Source organism: Abramis brama (genome assembly GCF_963993115.1).
Source record: "Abramis brama genome assembly, chromosome: 10".
Classification (NCBI taxonomy): Eukaryota; Metazoa; Chordata; class Actinopteri; order Cypriniformes; family Leuciscidae; genus Abramis; species Abramis brama.
The window spans coordinates 16951462-16972355 of NC_139972.1; the positions used below are offsets into that span (position 1 = coordinate 16951462).

The 20894-nt window shown below is 36.1% G+C and overlaps 1 protein-coding gene across 1 annotated transcript; it reads right to left on the minus strand.

Moving 5' to 3' along the window:
* Positions 1 to 2489: 2489 nt before the first annotated feature.
* Positions 2490 to 19253, minus strand: ppp1r14ab (protein phosphatase 1, regulatory (inhibitor) subunit 14Ab). The gene is made up of 4 exons (XM_084127533.1): positions 18952 to 19253; positions 8827 to 8907; positions 8412 to 8444; positions 2490 to 6150 (listed from the first exon to the last, which is right to left on the minus strand). The coding sequence occupies exons 1-4, from the start codon at positions 19180 to 19182 to the stop codon at positions 6016 to 6018; spliced, it is 480 nt and encodes a 159-aa protein (XP_083983659.1). The 5' UTR covers positions 19183 to 19253; the 3' UTR covers positions 2490 to 6015.
* Positions 19254 to 20894: the final 1641 nt, after the last annotated feature.

Sequence of the window (20894 nt, forward strand, 5' to 3'; positions counted from 1 at the left end):
GATATGTACCTCTATTGCTTCTGATGTAATAAAAATAAATAAAATCAAATATATGATGTCAGTTTAATGTTTTACATCTTTATTTTTTAGTGTTTTCCAGCATTTGAATAAAGATGGTAATATAACTAAACTGAAATAATTTCAAAACTTATTTAGCCCCCCTGGAAGTTTGCTTAGGCCCCCTAGTGGGCCCCGGGGCCCTGGTTGAGAACCACTGCTCTATGGCACATTCATTTGTGAATTGGTAGAAGCTGTTCAAATAAGGCAGATGCCCTCGAAAAAAATAAAATAAATAATAAAATCCTTGAAAATGAACAACGAAAGGACAAATAAAATATAAGCCACAATTAAATAATGGTTCACTTGTTAATCAAGTCAAATTACACTTCTGTTGTTCTTTTTTTTTTTTTGTTGTCCTTTCCATGTTATGTAAATGCAAATCTTTTCGCACAACATTTTGCACATTATTGGGCTTATGCAGTTTGTGGTAATTTACACATTTTGATTTTTTTTTATACATTTTTTTTTTATATTTTTTTTTTAAGTTGGGTCGCCACCTGGTAATCAGTCAAATCTGACGTGAAACTAGTTGAAACCCAACTGATTACAATGACTAGATTTCTGGCCATTGTTTTGAGATGTGATATGCGCAGAAAGTGAATCAGTAACTGCCACATGCGAACACATGGTTTTGTAGCATCACAACACAGACCATGATAAACATATCAAGAAGTACTTGGTCATATTTCACAACTATAAAGATCAATAACGCTTTCCAGTTTTGTTTGAGTGCATTCATGCGAGACGTGTACAAAAAGTGTGGAGAGTGAAGTGTACTTGGCCTTAATGACATTAATGTTATATCACTGACATTGAGACCTACACAACATCCACTCGGCTCACCAAGACATCAGAATAACCTTCATTGCCCAGTGAAACAGCTGAAACCAATGACATCTAAACTACTACTACTACTGAAGTTGTAAACACTCCTGCACTTGTCATATGAGGAATTTTGTCAGAAACCCTGTCAAACCAGAAAAACGTTCCTCTTACCTTGTTTGGCAGTGAAGCGATGGTAAATCCCTGAAAGTCTCAGAGCAGGGACATCCCAGTGCCCCAGAGGTTTAGTATCTGTGTATGTATTTGTGTGACAGGATTAACTTAAGTGTCCAACTCGAGAGTAGCTAACTATACATGTGCTGTCGTCCGACTGAATGCACGTCTGAAGCCCGAGGATAGCTATGGTCACTTCCTGAGTTGTTTTGGAGCGCAAAAGACGATGCTTTTTCCTCAGGAAGCCGGCCATCCCCTTTCCTTTCCACCAGCTTGGAGCTTCCCCCACCACCTCTTGGGCCTCTGGGATCATGGGCACTATGACTCCACTAATTACTCTGGGAATCGTGGATGCATGCAGTACAGTATTTTTCTGTTTAATTCTTTACTGACTGGCATGGATACGTGTGCTTATGACCAACATGATTGGTCAGCACTGGTGCGTGGCGTGAGGGAAGTGGATCTGAATGAGTAGGAGTCCTCTGACAACTGCTCGGCTTTTGTCTGAAGCATGTTTGTTGATGCTTATCGTCCTCACAGGCCTAGCACATCTGAAGGTGTTTTCCCAACTGTGGGTTGAAATAAGCAGGGCAGACTTGCTGGGTTGCTGTGCCAGGGTCAATGAGTGCACCTGCATGTTCTCTGCGTGGGGTAGTTTGTTTGTTTTCTTACAGCGAGACTCGGCATTGTATTAGACCCACGGATCCATAGACACAGGGCTTTGATCACCACTGTGGTAATGAATGCTATTTATGTTGTTTACATCATGGGAACAAGCATGACTTTGCTGCTTGAAAGAATTCACACAGCTTTATCTAAAAAAACAACGTTTCTTTCCCCTTTGTTGACAGGCCTCACTGTTGACATGGTATGCTTCTGATATACCATGTGTTTTACATCCTCAAACAATACAAAATATTAACTTTGTACAGAGTTTAAACCCGTCATTCACGTTTTTCCATCTTTCACTAGGCCTAAGCATTTTTGCTGATTGACTGGTTGTTCATGAAAGCTGAATAAGAGCTTCTTCTGAATTTATAGTTATTCGTTATTCGATTATTAATCTTAAATGGAAAGTCATTCATGTTATACAATAACATCAATAGCTTGTGTAACCGAAATGGCTCAAAATAGATTCTTGATATGAACAGATTCAATGCTGCCCTCTGCTGTCACTCTCAATACACTTTTTGACAGGATAGCAGAACATCTTTTGTCAGATAGATCTATCCATATTTTTATCATAATTTATCCTGAATAAAAGGTTCAAGGAGCTAATACATGTTTCACAAACTCATACATCCACCATTATTTAAATTGGATTATATGTGTGAAATTAAAGGTAGAATATTAAAGTTGCAAAACCATAAAGCTACATGTAGGCATATTAAGTACTTTAGTAAACATAATAATAATGAACTGAACACATATAGTAGATTTATTATTATTTTATTTCACAAAGATTTAACAGGCTATATGAGCATGATTTATTCCTGCGTTTCTTAGCTTGAGTGTTTTAGTTTTAACAAAGGGATTCCAAAAGCAATAGCCCATAATTAATTGTATTATTATTTCTGTCCAATGTTTAAAATGAGATGTGCACTGGAATATGGATTTCAAAAACCCTTAATTGCAAGCAAATGAAAATGAAAACATGATACATAAAGAAACATGATAAGAGAAATTGCTGGCACTCTGTCACTGTACAAACAAACTAAACAAACTAAATACAGAGCTGGAAGAGAAAAATGTGAAAATTCCTTCAAAATGTGAAGAAAATTTGACCAGTTTGAGTAGTTAATATAGTAGCAGCAAACATATTAACAATACCTCATGGTTTTGTCACAAACCAGTCTTTATCCAAGTCCTTCATATCTACTGGGCTTAAGCATGAGCTGTCAGTTTTAATCAAGCATCATAAATTCATCAGTGATATTCAAGAGTTTTTCTGAAAAATAATTGAATCCTACAAAATCTAATTCACAGATATAAACAACACAACAGGGAATTACTGATTTGAAATCTAAAAAGCATCCTGACAAAAATCTTTGGTCCAATAGTGGAAAACTCATGAAATCATTATAATCTAAAAACCCAGATATTTCTTTAAAAACAGGGGTCAATATTTTTAAGGGAAAACTATTTAAAAAGGATATTATGTACTGTAAAAATTCTTCTTCTCAGGTAACCAAAAATGTTTTACATTAAAGGAGACATATCATGCTTTTAAATTGTTCCTTTTTACATATAAATCATACATTTGTAGTCTATATAAAGCGGAACTGCAATGCTTGGGTCCGAATTCCTCATTATTATAGCTCCACAGGCCCCTTTTCTATCCCTTTTCTGATGTGCGTCTGAGAGCAACTCGTTTTGGTGCGGTCTCTTTAAATACAATTGAGACACTTCATACCCCACCCACACTCGGTTCAACTCCACCCCGTTCGGCCATTTTTGTAGTTTGATAGCAGAGATACGATTATCTAGCGGCACAGAAACTTTTTATTCACACGTTATTAACAAAATGTCAACAACGGAAGACTTGTCCAGCCAGCCTTACATGTTCGAGCCAGAGTCGGAGCCGGAGCGAGATGAAAATGAAGACGACGAACCTGTAGAACAACGTCTTCATATGGATGTATCGCAATGGTGTGTACTGTATTTACACATGAAACTTTGGTCTTCCGACCTTTTACCACCGTGTCGATTTATTTTGATTAATATGTGCGAGGGAGAGAGAGCAAGACAGCGTCTAGTTTGGAGACGGTGAAGTCTTGTTTACACTTTCGCCTGGCTCTGAAGAGAGAGAGAGAGAGAGTGAGCGCGCGCGCGACCAGGGGCCTCATGTATAAAACTTTGCGTAGATTTCATCCTTAAAGTGTGCGTACGCACATAAGGCAGAATTTGCGTACGCATAAAAGTTTTCAGATTTATAAAACCGTCCGTACGCCAGAACCTGCGCAGAATTCACTTTATAAATCCCAGTCAGCGGAAGATTGTGCGCACATGCGTCTCCACCCTGAAATAACCATATATGGAGCTTACAACGCCTAGTTTTACTATGCATATCCTCATCTGCATATCATTTGCATATGATTATTCATCCACGTGATAACGTTTAACGGTACAAGACACATTACATTAATAAAAGTCATGTATTTGCCTATCCTTGTCTTGTTTTTGAATACATAAATCAAATAGTGTAAAATACATTTAATCTTTTCCACTGGCCGAATAGTATTTTTAATTGATTTATATTTTTAATGGAAACAGATAGGCCTTGGGCATTATTTGCACGAAACTATTTTCTCAGACAATCTGGTATTATCATGATAAGCAATTATCTCTGTGGTTAAAACATTTAAACACAGCACGCTACAGGAAACGTGTTCAAAAACATCGCATCCACAACAAATATTTCTATTGATTGAATTTGAATATAAAAAATGTTGTAACTTCTCAGTAATGATTTCATGTTTAAGTGTTCTCTATTAATTTGAATGGCATATTTAATCTAAATGTTTATATCATAAGTAAAACATAGTTTATATCAGAAGTATTTTATTTATTTAAACTGTTATTTGCATCAGTTTCACTAAACGGCCCAACGCGCTCGCTGGCGCGGACATTTAAGAAGGGATGGATATTTGCTTCAAGTGACAGGTTGGTGAGCGAAATTATATTTGTATTATCTTGTATTTCTTTAGATTTTCTGTCTAAAAGTGATCTTCTGCAAGACACCAGTGCAGAGCTATAATGAAATAGAGTCCAAATTTTATTAAAATCAATGAATCCATCAAACTCCATCATAATCATATCATAATGATAATTCGGGTTGATGCAATTTGATTTATTGGGTGATGTAATAGGATAATTTAGAAGTTTTTCATTTTAAATAGTTATTGCTATTTGGGCCAGTTGGTGTCGCCAAAACACATACTCTTCTAAAAGAGTGCGTACGCACGGTCAAGAGCATCCTTACGGTGCGCACTTATCTACGCCTAGTTTATTTTTTATAAATCCCGATATGTGCGTGGAAAAATGCGTACGCATATTTCTATGCCCATTTTGTGCGTACGCAACGTTTATACATCAGGCCCCAGGTCTCTCTCTCTGCTCGTTCTTTCAGTTAAACATGCGCCCTGTCACGCGCGGCAGTTCATCTACATTAGACGGCGTAATGAAGCGTGTGGGTTACTACATCCAACAACCGAACATTTTAACTTACCCTCTCGTAACTTCTGCATCCTTTAGCTTGGACTACAAAATTGCAGCGAGAAATAAAAATGGCGGATTGCTCGAAGTGTTGGGCCGGAAGTCAATGTCCTTATTTGGCAGTTCCGCTGCAAATACTGTGACGTAATAGTTCAAAAAACGTCATAGATAACAGAAAAATCAGAACAGGTTGAAAAATATGACCAAAACAGAATATAAAGAGATCAACGAAGCACCTGAAGAGAATAATTTCATATTTTCTGTACTTCTAAACACTCCAAATATACAACAAAATGCATTTAAGGGCTAAAAAAGTGCATTTGGCATGATATGTCCCCTTTAAAGTCAAATAAATGGTTTAATATTACAGAATAACACTGACTTTATTGGGTTATAACAATGAATGTAATTCTAAGGGATCTGGTAGAAATAGTTAAATTAACAAATAGGCTACATGTTAACTGGGAAGTACATCTGTTATAACAAACAAGTCTCATTTTTCACTGTTAAAAAATGTCAAAATAATGATGACAACTTTTAAAGGGTCCATGCTGTGGTCAGTCACTCAGTTTTTTACTCCGAGTTTTTTTTTTTTTACATAAATATTTTTATAGGTTTTGTGTTGTTTTGTTACTATACAAACTGAAGTCAGCAACCTGTCTATATTTTACAGAAGTGCTGCTGATGCCTTGCTATTGAGCAGTTTTGAGACAGGAGACTGACCAGCCGTAGATGTGTAGGTGCTCAGAGTCTCTCAGTGTCAGAAGAGCCCCGGCGGTCGGGGAAGACGTGAAGCTGGGGATGTTCAATGCCATTGTTGTGGAGATCTTCTTGTTTCTGCAAACCGTGAAGTTTATTCACCAATTCTGTGATAAAAACCTGATGAAGATGAGGAGGAAAAGCACATCATAGAAGAATCTTTATAACGAAAGACATGATGGAATGTGTCAACAGAGTAGTAACTGAAAGAAAACAAGCGACTTGTCAACCATATAGGACCTGGGGCCAGTTGAGACGTTGACCAAGTTAAGACGGTGTCTTAAAGGGATACTCCACTTTTTTTGGAAATGGGCTCATTTTACAACTCCCCCAGAGTTAAACAGTTGAGTTTTACCATTTTCGAATCCATTCAGCCGTAATAATCAAGAAACTTTGCTGCCGTACCATGAGTCCAGCAGGCGTAATGATATGACGCAGCGCCTGAAAATAGTCCCCAGCTCGGTAGACTATTAGGTTGACTATTTTCAGGCGCTGCGTCATATCATTACGCCTGCTGGACTCATGGTACGGCAGCAAAGTTTCTTGATTATTACGCAGGAATGAGAGTATAGTTCCTAGGCATATCAGCCTATAAAATCGCAACTTTTCATTTTCCGTCTGTTTTAGTACATGATGTAACTACAGAAGAGTCAAGTTTTAAATAGGAAAAATATCGAAACTCTTTGGTCATTTTTTTGAGAGAGATGCTAATGGTCATGTCCGATTCAATGATCTATGCTAAGCTATGCTAAAAGTGGTACCGCCAGACCCGGAGATCGGCTGAATGGATTCGAAAACGGCAAAACTCAAATGTTTAACTCTGGGGGAGTTGTAAAATGAGCCCATTTCCAAAAAAAACGACTAGCAATAAATTAGGCCTAAATCAGACCAATCTACCCTATTATGTAACAGATTTTAAAAAGTTATGACCAGTCTTGAAGAAAACAATTAGATGACTAACTTGTAAGACTGTAGTCTAAGAAGTTTATGCAACCGGCCTCTGGGCTTCGATCTTCGTAATTCACTTAATACATCTGAGATGATTTGACAGATGCCAGATCTTCTAATCGTGATCATTGATCTCTGGATAATTTGGCTCTTCAAGCGAATTTGCAGATTTGATTAAAATATCTGGATGAAGTTGATATTACTAAGTGTGCATGTGATCAGCAATGCAAGCGATTGGCTGGCATCAACACAGTAACATATAATTTAAAAAAGGTAACAGCCAAAAAGGCAAAATTACATAAAATTTTAAATCGATAAATGAAATGTGTCAATGTTTCTTATACCCAATTATTTCCATTTTTCACAAGTTCCTCTAGTATTTGTAGAGGCTTTACACTTTTTTTCAGTAGCCTTTTGTAATTAACAATTCATTTCATTTTACAGATGAAGCAGATAAAGCTTATAAAGTCAATAAAATATTTCTAATGGCATCTGCATCTCCTGCACTTCATCAAGCCACCCGTATAATAACTGTCAGCATTCAAATTTATGCATGGTTCAAACTAACTGTACGTAATGTGTCTAAGGATCCAATAAAATTATGAGATAATTATTCCCTCACAAATAAATCTCTCAATGAGAAAAGTTGGACATTATAATTAGACTTCACAACATTATTATTAGTTTCTAATTAATTTTAAAATTATTATTAATTTATACTATAATTAGTATATAAAAACATATTTCCATTTTTATTTTTAATTATTAATGTCCCTGGTTAAATAGGGTGCTCTTGTAAGAAAGTAGCAATGGCTGGGACAGGCAGTCAAAACTTGTGTATGTGAAATAACTTCACATACACACGGCTTACGGACATTTTTGCTATGAGCAAACTTTACAATGACATTCGAAGAACCTAACAAAACCTAAATCGTCAACATGTCAAATCCAAATAACTGAGTAATCCATGTACGAAGAACGGCCCCAGAAAAGCTTTTAAAAGTCTTGACTTGTCAATATCAACTTTGACAATAGGGGGGAGCAGAGGACGATGTCTTAGTTGCAGTGCAGAAGTGAAGGTTTGGCTGCTTAGCATTATGCTAGTTAGTCCCTGCTAGTAGTTGTTGTCACTACATCATTTACTATAATGCAAATATTAGAGCCAGATTTTTTTTTATTTCTTCACATTATTTCATTTAATCAAAACAAGTGTTATCCCATAACACAAAACATGAGAGTTTTGTCTATTCATCAACACTGTCAAGTCACTATTTCCTAGAGTGTGACAGTGATTCACCATTATGTCAAACACTGCAGGGGGTTATTTTGTTCCAAAAAATAAAACTATGTGCAAAAAAAGGACAGGACAGCTTTGTTTAAAAAGGAGAGATCATGTTTAATTTAAATTGTGTGATAGAATGAAAATAGCTTACTTCTGTGTTGTTACTGCAGGTGTGAAGGATGTCCTGCAAGAAATAGAAATCAAGAGATTTGATAAAAAGCCTGACACAGATCTCTTCCCTGCTGAAAATGGATTTCCATCCTAGTCCAGGATGGTTTATGCTGTTTGATTCTGCTCTTGCTGCTGGTATATGAGCTGAATGACCAAAAAGATCCAGCTGGTTTAAGGAATATATTAATGTTGTCCCAAAACACTATGGCTTTCAATCTTATGTTGAACAGAAAATGAGAAGAAAAACAAAAAGGTGAAAGAATTTGCATAATAAGTTCATATGATTTCCTTTTGGGTGAACTGTTCCTTTAATGCTAGTTAAAATAGCCTACACCACATACATATGACAAGCAACTCTGATTGTTTCTTCATCAGTATTTTCAGAGAGCAGATACCTTAAGCTTCTCTATCCTTTCTTCATCACTCTGTAGATCTAGTATCTCGTCAATGTTCACTTCCTCTGGCATGTCCTCTTCCTGTGAGGAGAGAAAGAGTCACATTTAAGGCCTGGTTCACATTAACATGAATGTGTTCGACAAGACAATCTGGTCTTAAATTCGCATTCAATTTGTCTATTCGAACCAATGTCCAACAAATGTCAGACAGGCTGAATGAAAATAAAATTCCACTCTCTGACAGTAGTGGCACTTATGGAAATGATGAAATACCCCGGTTACTCTAGTACACAAAGTGCTGTGCAATGTTCCATTTCTGACACCCGTCTAGGGTGACCACTTCATTTGCTCTGCGACTGCACCTTTGAAATGTTTATCTCACCAAATGTATTGCACCAAAAATTTGTCTTTGTGTGAACAGGCCTTTAATTTTCTGTAGTTTACATCGATCCTGAATCAAGCAGGCTTCATCTATGGACAAGTCACTCTTTTCATTCACATTTTTAGTTCTCGCTATTTATCTGCTTGTTAAAACTATTATCTACCACACTGATTCTACTACACTAGAAAATGATTTTTCAACGCTGTAAATAAAACAAATATTGTTGGAGTATGTTTTACAGGAAAATACTATTTCAGTTTCAATTCAATGGTTTACTTGTCGTTTCTTGTAATTATTTGTGAAATTTACTAGCAAATTCTTGAGTGAAAACACTATGGAAGCTTGTTTCCGTCACAGAGTGAAAAATAAAAAAGGTAATTGCGACTTTTTAAATCTCACAATTCTGACTTTTTTTCTCACAATTGCGAGTTTACATCTCAATTCTTACTTTTTATCTCAGAATTACGTGATATAAAGTCGCAATTGCAGGTTATAAAGTCAGAATTGCGTGATATAAAGTCGCAATTGTGTGTTATTAAGTCAGAATTATGAGATATAAACTCGCAATTGCGAGAAATATACTTGAAATTCAGACTTTTTTTCTCAGAATTGCATGTTTATATCTCGCAATTCTGACTTTATAATACACAATTGGGAGATATAAAGTCAGAATTGCATGATATAAAGTCGCAATTGCGTGTTATAAAGTCAGAATTGTGAGATATAAACTATTCTGAGGTAAAAAAAAAAAGACCGTATTTTTCCCCCGTTAGAATTGGACTTTATATCTCACAATTGTGAGTTTATATCTCACAGTTCTGAGAAAAGATGTCAGAATTGTGAGATATAAACTCGCAATTATGTGTTATAAAGTCAGAATTGCGTGATATAAAGTCACAATTGCGAGAAAAAAAGTCAGAATTCTGACTTTATAAGACACAATTGCGACTTTATTTCACGCAATTCTGACTTTATATCTTGCAATTCTGACTTTATATCTCGCAATTCTGAGAAATACAGTCTCACAGAATTGTGAGATAAAAAGTCGCAATTATCTTTTAAAATGTTTTATTCTGTGGTGGAAACAAGCTTCCATAAACACCATTTATTTCATTGTATTTAAAAATAATTATGAAAATTATGCTAAAATGGGAATGCATCTTTAATGTATAAATGAATAAATAGTGTGAACAGAGCATTTACATTTAAACCTTATCCAAGGCTAAATAAAAGTAACTCACAATTGTGACCTGCTCTTGTAAAAGAAACAATTGCATTAGATGTGCACTTTCAGATGCACTTGACAGCCCACCACATAAATCAATGAATCCCTTGCTAAGCCATCCCTAAACATTAGAAGTCATACTAAATGAGTACTGTGATGAAATCAGAGGGTGGCATTGGCATAGCATGCAGGTTCACACAGACAATCATTAGGTCTTATAGAGCAAAAAATCAAAGTATAGTCTCATCTCCCATTCTACTCAGCAGCTGTCAATCTAGGCCAGACAGCTGTCTCTTAGCAGCACTAATCTATTGTGTGGGAATAAACAAGTCTACTCCAGCCTCAACTACTCATTCACAATACTCGGGGTCAAAGTTCTTGCATTGAGAGATATAATTCATATCTAATGGCTGAATTTCTGCATTGACTTTAAAACGTTCACTGCGGTGGAAAAATAGTTTTCTCTAATAGGAAATGGGCTAGCTGATATAATGCAATCTTTATGTTTTTATGGTGTGTACCTTTATGTTTCGAGAATGATTTAATCTTCACTTCCCTTTTTTTGTGGCTTGGCAATACAAAATAGGCCAAGGGCAATTTTCAGATACTTCCAGTAAATCATTTACCAATACCAAACCAGCTTGAAACCTGCCACCCACCAAATGAAGGAAACAGGAAAAAGGCGGTGATTTGATGCAAATTCACAAACAAAATAATAATTTGGCATGTTTGTGAGAGAAATAGGAATGTCTGGTTAATGTACGAAACGTTTAGACGCATTTTAGCATTGTGAACTGGATCAAAGGATTCATTGAAAAGATCAGAATTTCAGTCATATGGATCACTTTTATGATACGTGTTTAGTGCTTTTGGATAATTTTTTGAGAAAATCATGCAGGTTTTGAAGAGACATGAGGGTGAATAAATTGAGAATATTAAAAAAACTGAGATAAATTCAAAGTAAAGCGACATGGTGTGACCAAAGCTAAATTACAATAGTATGTGGTGGGATTCAGTCTAAATTTACCATCTTAACAACAGCAAGGATGGCAACTATATGTTTCTTCTATTACCAAAGCTCCAAATTACCATCAGTATAGTGTACTGTACACCCACACAACAGGTTAAGAGCTGGTCATGCAAGCCAGTGCTTTTCCTGATAAGATTACGGATAAATACAGGGAACAGGGTTGGTGTGGGTGAAAATCCTGAAACTAACACCACTGTCGAAAGGTCAATCAGATCCAAGCTGAAAGCCCTACCAGGGCATCAGTGACCTTTCTTTTAACTCCAAATGCCACTGAAATGCTGTGAAACAAACATAACCCCTCGCACGATGAACGTTCAGAGCAATCCTCCAGTCATTTAAAGTTTGTGCCTTTGCTTTCAATTCGTTCCTAAGCAGAGATGCAGAATTGAAAATGGGAAATTAGTGTTGCAAATATTATTTAGACTCAAAATTTATGAAAAAACTACACAATTTAGTTGTTAAACTATAAAATGCTGTTAAAAATGCATTTTTTAATCAATGATTTTGAGTACTTAATTGTGTAAATATTCTGTTTTTATTCTCATTAGTCATACATCCTGTGGCGTCACTACATTTTGGCTTGTCTCTGTAGTAATTCCCCCAAAAAACAAAACATTTCCTCTTGATAAAACAGAGTTCTTTCACCTTTTACTGCAAACATGAGTGCTGAGTCAATCACTCCAACTGGTTTAGCATCACCCGATCCCCCTGGGCCGTGATTCAGCCTCTATTATTTCCAGGCCAGTAGCTAATGGGTAAGAGTTTTTTTTCTTCCTGCTGTCTTTGAGATGGGCTGTTTTTTTTCTTCTTCTGAGTTTCCATGCCTTATTAACAGCTGTGACCCTAATTCAAATGCCCATCTCCTGTGTATTTGAGCAAGTATTTATATTTATGATGTAAGAATGTAAGAACTAAGAATGTGACTAAATCAATATTTAGTCAACATTTAGAAAAGAATGTACCCAGTCCATTTTTAACAACTAGTCTGACAAGTGAGGCAAGTATTTTTGAGGCAAGATGCATCACTGGTGTTTGGTTTGCTAAGGCAAGCATGATCATTATTATTTCTCAATCATAGAGCTAGGGATTTTGAACAAACCCATAATAACCACATATATTACACTTCCACATGTATCTTGTCCTGCAATCATTCTGTTTAGTGCTACAAATTTGTCCATACAATGAAAGTCAACAGGGTATGGTGTTATTTTGGACCCGACTGACTGTTTTTGTGTGGACAAAAACAGTTGATTCTTCAGAATATCTTCTTTTTTGTTTGAGATGTAAGAAATTCATAAAGGTCTGGAGCAACACGAGAGTGAGTAAATGATAGCAGAATTTCCATTTTTGGGTGAACTATCCGATAAATTAAAGGAAGGAACCAAGCCATATATAGAGACCATAGTATAGTGACTTGCAAGTGAGCTCTTTTAACTTAGTCCACTAAGCCAATAACTGGCAACCACCCAGAACTTCCTAGCAACATGCCAAAAAAACTCTCTGAGAAGTGGTTCTCAAATAGGATGATTGAAAATTATTTAAAATAAGACAAAACAACTGAAAATCAAGGTCATCATTTTCCCCTTTATCCTTAAAGAACCAGGATTCCCACTGACTCTATGAGAAAGCCTATAATTTTAAAAGTGAGATTTCTAGACCTGGAATAAAATGTAAATTCATCATGTAATATAATACAACTTTATAACTCCATGGGCATTTTTGTAAAAAGCTAAGTTCTAAAATATTTTATTGGGTAGAAATTATAGGTGAAAAATATTCATAAAAATCCATATCCTTAATCCTTATAAAGTATATCACAAAAAAAATGGAAAGGAGCCTTTAAATATTGTTGTGGACAATGAGGGGCCTTAAGAGTAAAAAAGGCTGAGAACCACTGACTTAGAACATTTTAGTAACTGCATAGCAACGCCCTGGCAACCACCCACAACACTAGCATTGTGGCAGACACCTATAGCAATACAAATTTATTTTCAAATTTACGAAATGTAGTTCTATATTTCAGTTTTTAATAATTTGACATTCTTTTGCTTGATAAACTACAAATAATACTGCATTCACAAATCTTAAGTACTACGGACAATCTCAGCATCGCTATTATTTCAGCGCCTCTCATGTCAGCTCTATCCCTTTGTATCCATCCAGAGTAAAATGTCAGATCGTTTGTGCATCATCTGTCCTCAGGACTCCATACACTGTGATGTAATACCCTGTTCCACATTAAAGGCAAAAGTGCATGTGAGAGCAACACGGAGTGACATTGCATAGTCTAACTAATTACATTATAGTGCCTTTGGTGGAATTCTTAACATTTATTTAAAGACAATTCATAAGAAAATCCTTTTTCACAATAAACAATTTTTTAAATATTTGTACAGACAGAATAAATAATTTATCGCAGCCTGTGGTTATTAGTGACTTCTTTACTAACAGACCATATTAGGAACAAGAACTCAGCTGTGGGTCAACTCTGAAATGTAATATTGTTTATAAACATTCTAAATGCGGATCTCAGCTTCGTTTCTCACATCTGCTGTTTTGCTCTTTCCTCCTTGTGATGCCAATACTATAAGCACTACCCAGGTGCATTCATTTTCTGATCATCATTCCCACGGGAATGGAGCTAGCATACAAACTTAGATGTTATACATTTAGACATTTCTTGTTTTATAACAAATAACAACAATAGATTACCAATCGTCAAATTGTACTGATAAAACATAGAAAATGCCTTTTGTGCATTTAGGGGAAAATGTCTCCTTTACGGTGAAAAACACAATATCACCCAGCTAATAGCACAGGTATGTCTGTACGATGTCTGCTTGGGGTTCTGGAGATCTTGAAAACATCTGCAGTAGAAATACATCTGATAAACATCTTAGAAAGAGCAGTTTTACATTCTAAACCATAAACATCTTAAAGACATCTTCTACATGTCTATATGACATCTGACAGGAGACGTGTCAGAGAACTATAGCAGATGAGCAAACACTAAAAAAATACATCTTGCAGATGTAAATGCAGACATCAAATAGACGTCTCTAAGATGTTCATATGCTATCTCAACTGGATTTTCATTTAGATCAAGTCACGAACCAACAAGTTATACAAACCATTATTTAATACAACCTGGGTTGTATTTTCTTTAATTTACCTTACATAAAGTACACGACCATGTTAGCATGTGCCTAATTTGGCTAATTTGGCTAACTTTTACCAAATGAGAGAATAATATGCCTCAAAATACCTATGAGTGGATACATAGCCTTTGACATCAGCAACAATATATATGAGAAGCGTTTTCTCTTTCCTTTTAAAAGTTGATGAGCCTGTTTATTTAGCTACCCCAACCATGCATGATTATTTTACAGAAAACTTCTGCATGTTATTTTTTGCATGTGTTTTCCATACGTCCATCAGAAAAGACCTGCCACTTATTTTAGGTCTCGACTAAACTGTTAGAACCACTGCTGTTAACAATTTACTATTTTTTGGGGGGGGATTACACATTGGATATGTCACATCTGTAGCACAAAGTTTTGTGCCTCTTTTTTACCCATGTTTGATGACATGGAAAAAAAGACGAAGCAGCCTCTGGACTACAAACAGACACGCATCTGATCACTATGGGACTCAAATCTGTTTTTTTAAAGCTTTTTTTAGCTTTTATAGCGCTGTGGGCTTATGGTCCTGCTTAATGGGGCTTGTGAAGCCCTTTGCATGGACCAATAATAGGTAGCGGGTAGTTGTTTTGTGGGATGGGGGGTGGAGGACAGTTGCAGAAGGGCTTTCTTTGTGATACAGTGACATATGGGGTCTTCATTTCCACAGCCCCCATCCCCCTCACTCATAAGAAACACCCCATGAGACAAATATTCCATCAATCAATCCCAGGACCATAAGAGCAGGACGTTGTCGGGCCTGCTGCCGACAGGAAATGAAGGGGGGGATCTGATTACAGCCTCAGTGGGGGCTGTTTCTTTTTAGCACCAACATCACATCTTAAAAATCACAAAAAGATGGCTGCTGAGAATCATCCAGTCATCATGTGATATTCTGCCATAACATAAGTGTCCAGTGGCTGGACAACTCAACCACACATACAAAGAGAATAAACGTATAGTGATAAACTTAATTATAGTGTTGATAATTCAAGAGTATCCTAATGTTTGCTTCACAATGCCTAATACTGTGGTTTGGTATAGTTTTGGAATTATTGGTTTTATTTCATTTTCAGAAGGTGCTGAAAACATTATTTTTTTCTTTTCTTTTTTATTATAAACAATTAAATTTAAATGGAAAAAGTTTTTTATATTTAAAACATTTATTATTAAAAAATAAGTGAATATCAAAAGTTAAATTTTATATCTACAATGTATTTTTTTTTTAGTAACACTACAATAAGGATTCAATGAGAAATAAATTTGTATATATCAATGTTAATGTTAGTTAATAAAAATACAACTGTTCATTGTTCATGTTAGCTCAGGTGCATTCAATAATATTAAAACTTTTCATATTAATACTGAAATTAACATTAATCAAGATTAATAAATGCTTTAAAAGTATTTTCCGTTGTTAAGTCATGTTAACTAATGTAGTTAACTAATGTTAACAAAGGAAACCTTATTGTAAAATGTTACCAGTGATTTTTGAAAGATTATTGTAGTACATTTTACAAGAAAATACTATTTCAGTCTACTTCAAAATTTTATTCGATGTATTACTTGCGATTTTTTTTTATATTCTTTGAGAAATTTACTAGCAATTTCTGAGTGAAACATTGTTTTCAACCAATTTTTTTCAGTGTATAATTTAAAGATGACAGTCCAAAAGCAGCCAGACCTTATGTAAAAAATAAGGAATTTATGTGACAATTATTATTTTTTGATTAAATACTACTTTAATTAGAAGCAGACATATTTGGAAATATATTATACAGTTTGTGAAAGAGTGCAGAAAACCACTAAATGTGTTGGAACACCCCTTGGTCTTCCCTACTACATTTCATAAACGCCTTTATCGTGGCAGGACGCCAAGTACGTTCCACTGACAGAGCCTAAGCAAATCTCTGCTTACATCCACCATCACAAAGCCCAGTGTCTGTGAATGTTTATCATTTTCCAGACGGCTGTTGGCATCCTAGAGCTCTCCATTTAAGGCAGCATGCGCAACAACAAGTCACAACAGCAGCATCTCTAAGCATTTAAGATCAGCCCACTGGAGACTCAAAGAGAAAAAAATAAAATAAATCCCCTCCATCCTAAAATACCCCAAGACACAGGAATGTGAACTAATTAGATATAAATTGTCAGCATTTCTGCATATCAGGCATGTTTACTGGTCTTGAACACATCTTGTTTTTTCAAGCCTCCCAGGAGAACAGGACAAGTAGCCTGATGTAACTATGCGTGCTACATCAACAATCAGTCAAATGATTAAAACCCATTTAGAGATGCAAACATCATGTCAAAGTGTGAGGTAAAAATCTTCACAACTTACTTTTGTGGTCTTAAAGTGGTGGTATAATGCCCCTTTTTACAAGATGTATAATAAGTCTCTGATGTCCCCAAAGTGTGTACGAAGTTTTAGCTCAAAATTTACCAAAATAAATTTTTTTATGGTATGTTAAAATTGTCCCTTTTTGAGGGTGAGCAAAAAACGTGTCGTTTTGTGTGTGTCCCTTTAAATCCAAATGAGCTGCTGCTCCCGGCACAGAGGGCGGAGCTTCAAGAGCTCGCATGTTAGCAGCTTGCAGACACGCACTAAAATGTCAGAAACTGTTCTGCCTTTTATGTTCAAACCGAAGTCCGACAATAATGGAGAGACTCACGAAGAAGTGACAACATGTATAATTGCAACAGTGCGTTTCTGAATGGTTAGTTGATGAATTTATGTAGCTTGAATTTATGTTACGGATGTGACAGCTTGAGCAGACTCATAAATGTGCTCTACTACAACTCCTCTTCCTCTTCTCAACACTGCCTAACCCTCTTTGTTGCTTGCGTGTTCCCGGGGGTGGGGTTTATGTAAATTTTAGGGTTTATGATGTCACTAACCCGGGAGGAAGCTCATGTAGTTTAAAAGCGATTTCTGTAAAAGAAAATATCTCCCCTTGCATTGAACTTTGAGCATCGTAACTTTGCAGATGTTGTTTATGCTCAAACAGCAATATTACACTACACACTAACTAAAGTTAGAAAAGTGAAATCATAATTAACCACCCCTTTAAATAAGTTCATTTTGGGATTACTATCTTTATGTTCAAGGTCATGACACTACAAGTTGTTTATTAGGAGTCATTTACACGACACGTTTTCAACTAAAAACTGAATTTTTTTATACGTTTTGGCCACTCATTTACACGACAATGGCGTTTTGGGGGCCTGAAAACGGTTTCAAAGTGCACATTTTTGAAAACGATACAGTTATCATCTCTGTGTAAACTACAAAAACGCAAATTCGTGCTTATGCATATTACGTGTTTAGTCTAGGTGCATAGTGTTTCTTTACAAAGTGACAAAGTGATTTAATGGTGATATTTCTATGGGAACTATTAATTATATTACATTATATTATAATAATTTTCTGTCTGACTGAGAAACCTAATAAAATAAGATAAAGTTATTTAAAAAAAATGATATAGAGTTCACATTTTGAAAAAAGTTGTAATTTTAAACAATTTTAGTGAAGAGGAGCTATGATAGAAACATGACTGAGATTATATTTTGCCCTTAAAAAAATCTATCTATCTATCTATCTATCTATCTATCTATCTATCTATATACAGACACACAAGTAATTGGCTAGGGATACAGTAGCCTATCCCTCATGGAGAAAAAAATACGAAAATAAAATAAAAGTAATTGGGTTTGTTGAGGAAAAATTACTACAATAACACATAGTAAAAGTTGGCATCAGATTGTCATTGTTTACACATATATTCATGAGGGACACAAAAGGCAGTCGTTCAGTGGTATGACCCAAGGAAAGGTTCACGCCCTTCATGAATAAACGTGGGGCATAATCATTGATGAGCACATCAAAAGGTAAAGAAACGATATATTGAAACGTACTTGCATTCTTTATCACATTTTTATCATCAGACAATTTACATTCCATTCTGCATTCAAATGGTGTGAGTGACACCTGCTTCACAATTGAGACACGTAGCCCAGGCTAGTATAGGCTATGTGCACATTTCCACGTGGATGCTTTTAAATCTAGGCTACCTCCCACTTATAGAAAACTTTCATTATTAAAATTTATTGTTGTATTTTAACAATAAATGACTACACCAATATTACTGAAAAAAGAACAGATTTATCAGCAAGCAACGCCTTTTGCTGCTGGCAGCTCATTAAATATTCACAGAAATGATTTGAAAATCTTTAGACTTAATTTGTCTTTCATTTATTATATAATTAATTTTAATCGTTTATCATTAATCTTTGTTCCAAGAGGACTCACCCTTCCCAAATACAGCTCGTCAAGTCCACAATCTATCCACTTTTCCACATCCAGACGCTTCTGGAGTTCCTTTCTGTTATATTTGACGGTGACTCGTGCTTGTCTCTTCTGCACGCTCAGTCCAGCATCCCGGCTGGTACCTCGGCTCGGTGAGTGGATCTTATTGTTATAACGCTTCCCAACCCGATTCGCAGCCATCTCCAGAGTGACCCTCTGGATGGACACTTGCATTCAAATAATTGATCAAGAGTCTGGCGGAGTAGGTGCGCTCCTCGCCTCCTCCGACACCTCCAGAGCGCGCTGGGCCGCAGGGTCCTAGCGCTGCGAGATTACTGTCCTCGCTCTCGGTGTCTGGAAACCACCCGCAAGGAGGTGCTACAGCAGTTCACCAATCTCGGTCCTGGAGGGCCGCTGTCCGGCATAGTTTAGCTCCGACCAGCTCCAACACACCTGTTTGAAAGTTTCTAGTATGCCTAGTGAGACCTTGATTAGCTGGTTCAGGTGTGTTTAATTGGGGTTGGAGCTAAACTCTGCAGGACAGCGGCCCTCCAGGACCGAGATTGGTGAACCCTGTGCTACAGTGTAAGGTCCTTGCACACTGAGTCCGAAATTTTCACATGCGTTTTTTCGTATTCGTGATTCGGTGGCTCTGAAATGTCAAAACACCATTCAAAATGCTTGCTACGGATGCGAAAAACGCAGAATTTGTTTTTAATGTGCGAAAATTTCGGATGCGAATTTCGGACTCAGGTGCAAGGGCCTTTAGGGAAAATAGTGTGTGTGTGTGTGTGTGTGTGTGTGTGTGTGTGAAACTAACAAACAAACAAAAAGTTTATATTTATGTCGTTAATTTATTTTTCACAAACATCTCTGTTAATGATTTTATTAATGGCTATAGATAGATGCATGCTATTTTATTGATATAATGGCTTAAAAATGTATACTTTTCCTGAAAAATAGGCTATTTGCATAAATAAAAGAGAAAACATATTTGCATTTGTTTGAGAAAATTGCCATTTATTTTAATTTCTCTTCACTTTATCAAGTAGGCTACATAGCCTATAGTTTGGCAGTCATATCAAGATACTTTTTCTGTTAATGTCATGTATTATTATATAATAATAAATCATTTCACAGATTTTCTTGGCAACTGGTTTTTTATGTGTCTTTTCTTTGATAATGTGAACTAACTGTCATTTAGAAGGGTTAGCAATACACATTCACCTACACTTACAGTACAGACAGTTCCCACACACACATTGTTGTTTTCTTCTATCATGGTGGTGGCTATTTTCCACTGACGTCAATTGTTTTTAGAATGACCTAGTGATATTTTTTATCTCCTACCTAAACCTAACTCACACAAACCATCTTTAATAAGCTGTTTCATTGTGGTGATATTTGGCTGGTCAAGTCGTGGAAAAAGTATTTCCCTCTTTGCAAAAATCACTCGAGTCATGCATGGAGTTCCAGATGCCGAATCTTAGACTTTATTGGTGGAGACAACAAAGCTAATTCCTGCAGAACATCTAACCCTCTCATCAAGGTTCGAAATGACTTAGGACTCTTGGGGGGTCCCCTAAAATGTAATTATTAAATTATTAAAAATTCTGAAGACTACCTTGCTACACTATACTGTAGGCAAAATTATATGGACCAATGTTGAAGGTGGGATAATGGTCTTGGGATGTTTTTCATGGTTTGGGCTAGGCCCAGTATTGTAGTGGTGTCCGGAGAAGTGGCTATAATCTAACCGGTAAACCTCTAACTCTGGAGCAACAAAGTTACAAGTTCTTTTTCCTCTTTTTCTCTCCATGATGCAGGATTCTAAATTAAGAAAAATAATATTAGCTTCCTATTTAGCTTACCAAGCTCTCGTATATACTCATTCATGATCAAATCACATTCACTTTAATCAACTCACAGACTTGAATTAAGTCCTG

What these genes read in the sequence shown, in the direction of transcription:
- ppp1r14ab (XM_084127533.1), bottom strand. Translation starts at nt 19,182, where the DNA reads ATGCAAGTGTCCATCCAGAGGGTCACTCTGGAGATGGCTGCGAATCGG. An exon ending in ACGAGCTGTATTTGGGAAGG is followed by an intron (nt 8,908 to 18,951) that starts GTGAGTCCTCTT and finishes CTCTCCTCACAG; the next exon opens with GAAGAGGACATGCCAGAGGA. An exon ending in CCTGCAGTAACAACACAGAA is followed by an intron (nt 6,151 to 8,411) that starts GTAAGCTATTTT and finishes CATCTTCATCAG; the next exon opens with GTTTTTATCACAGAATTGGT.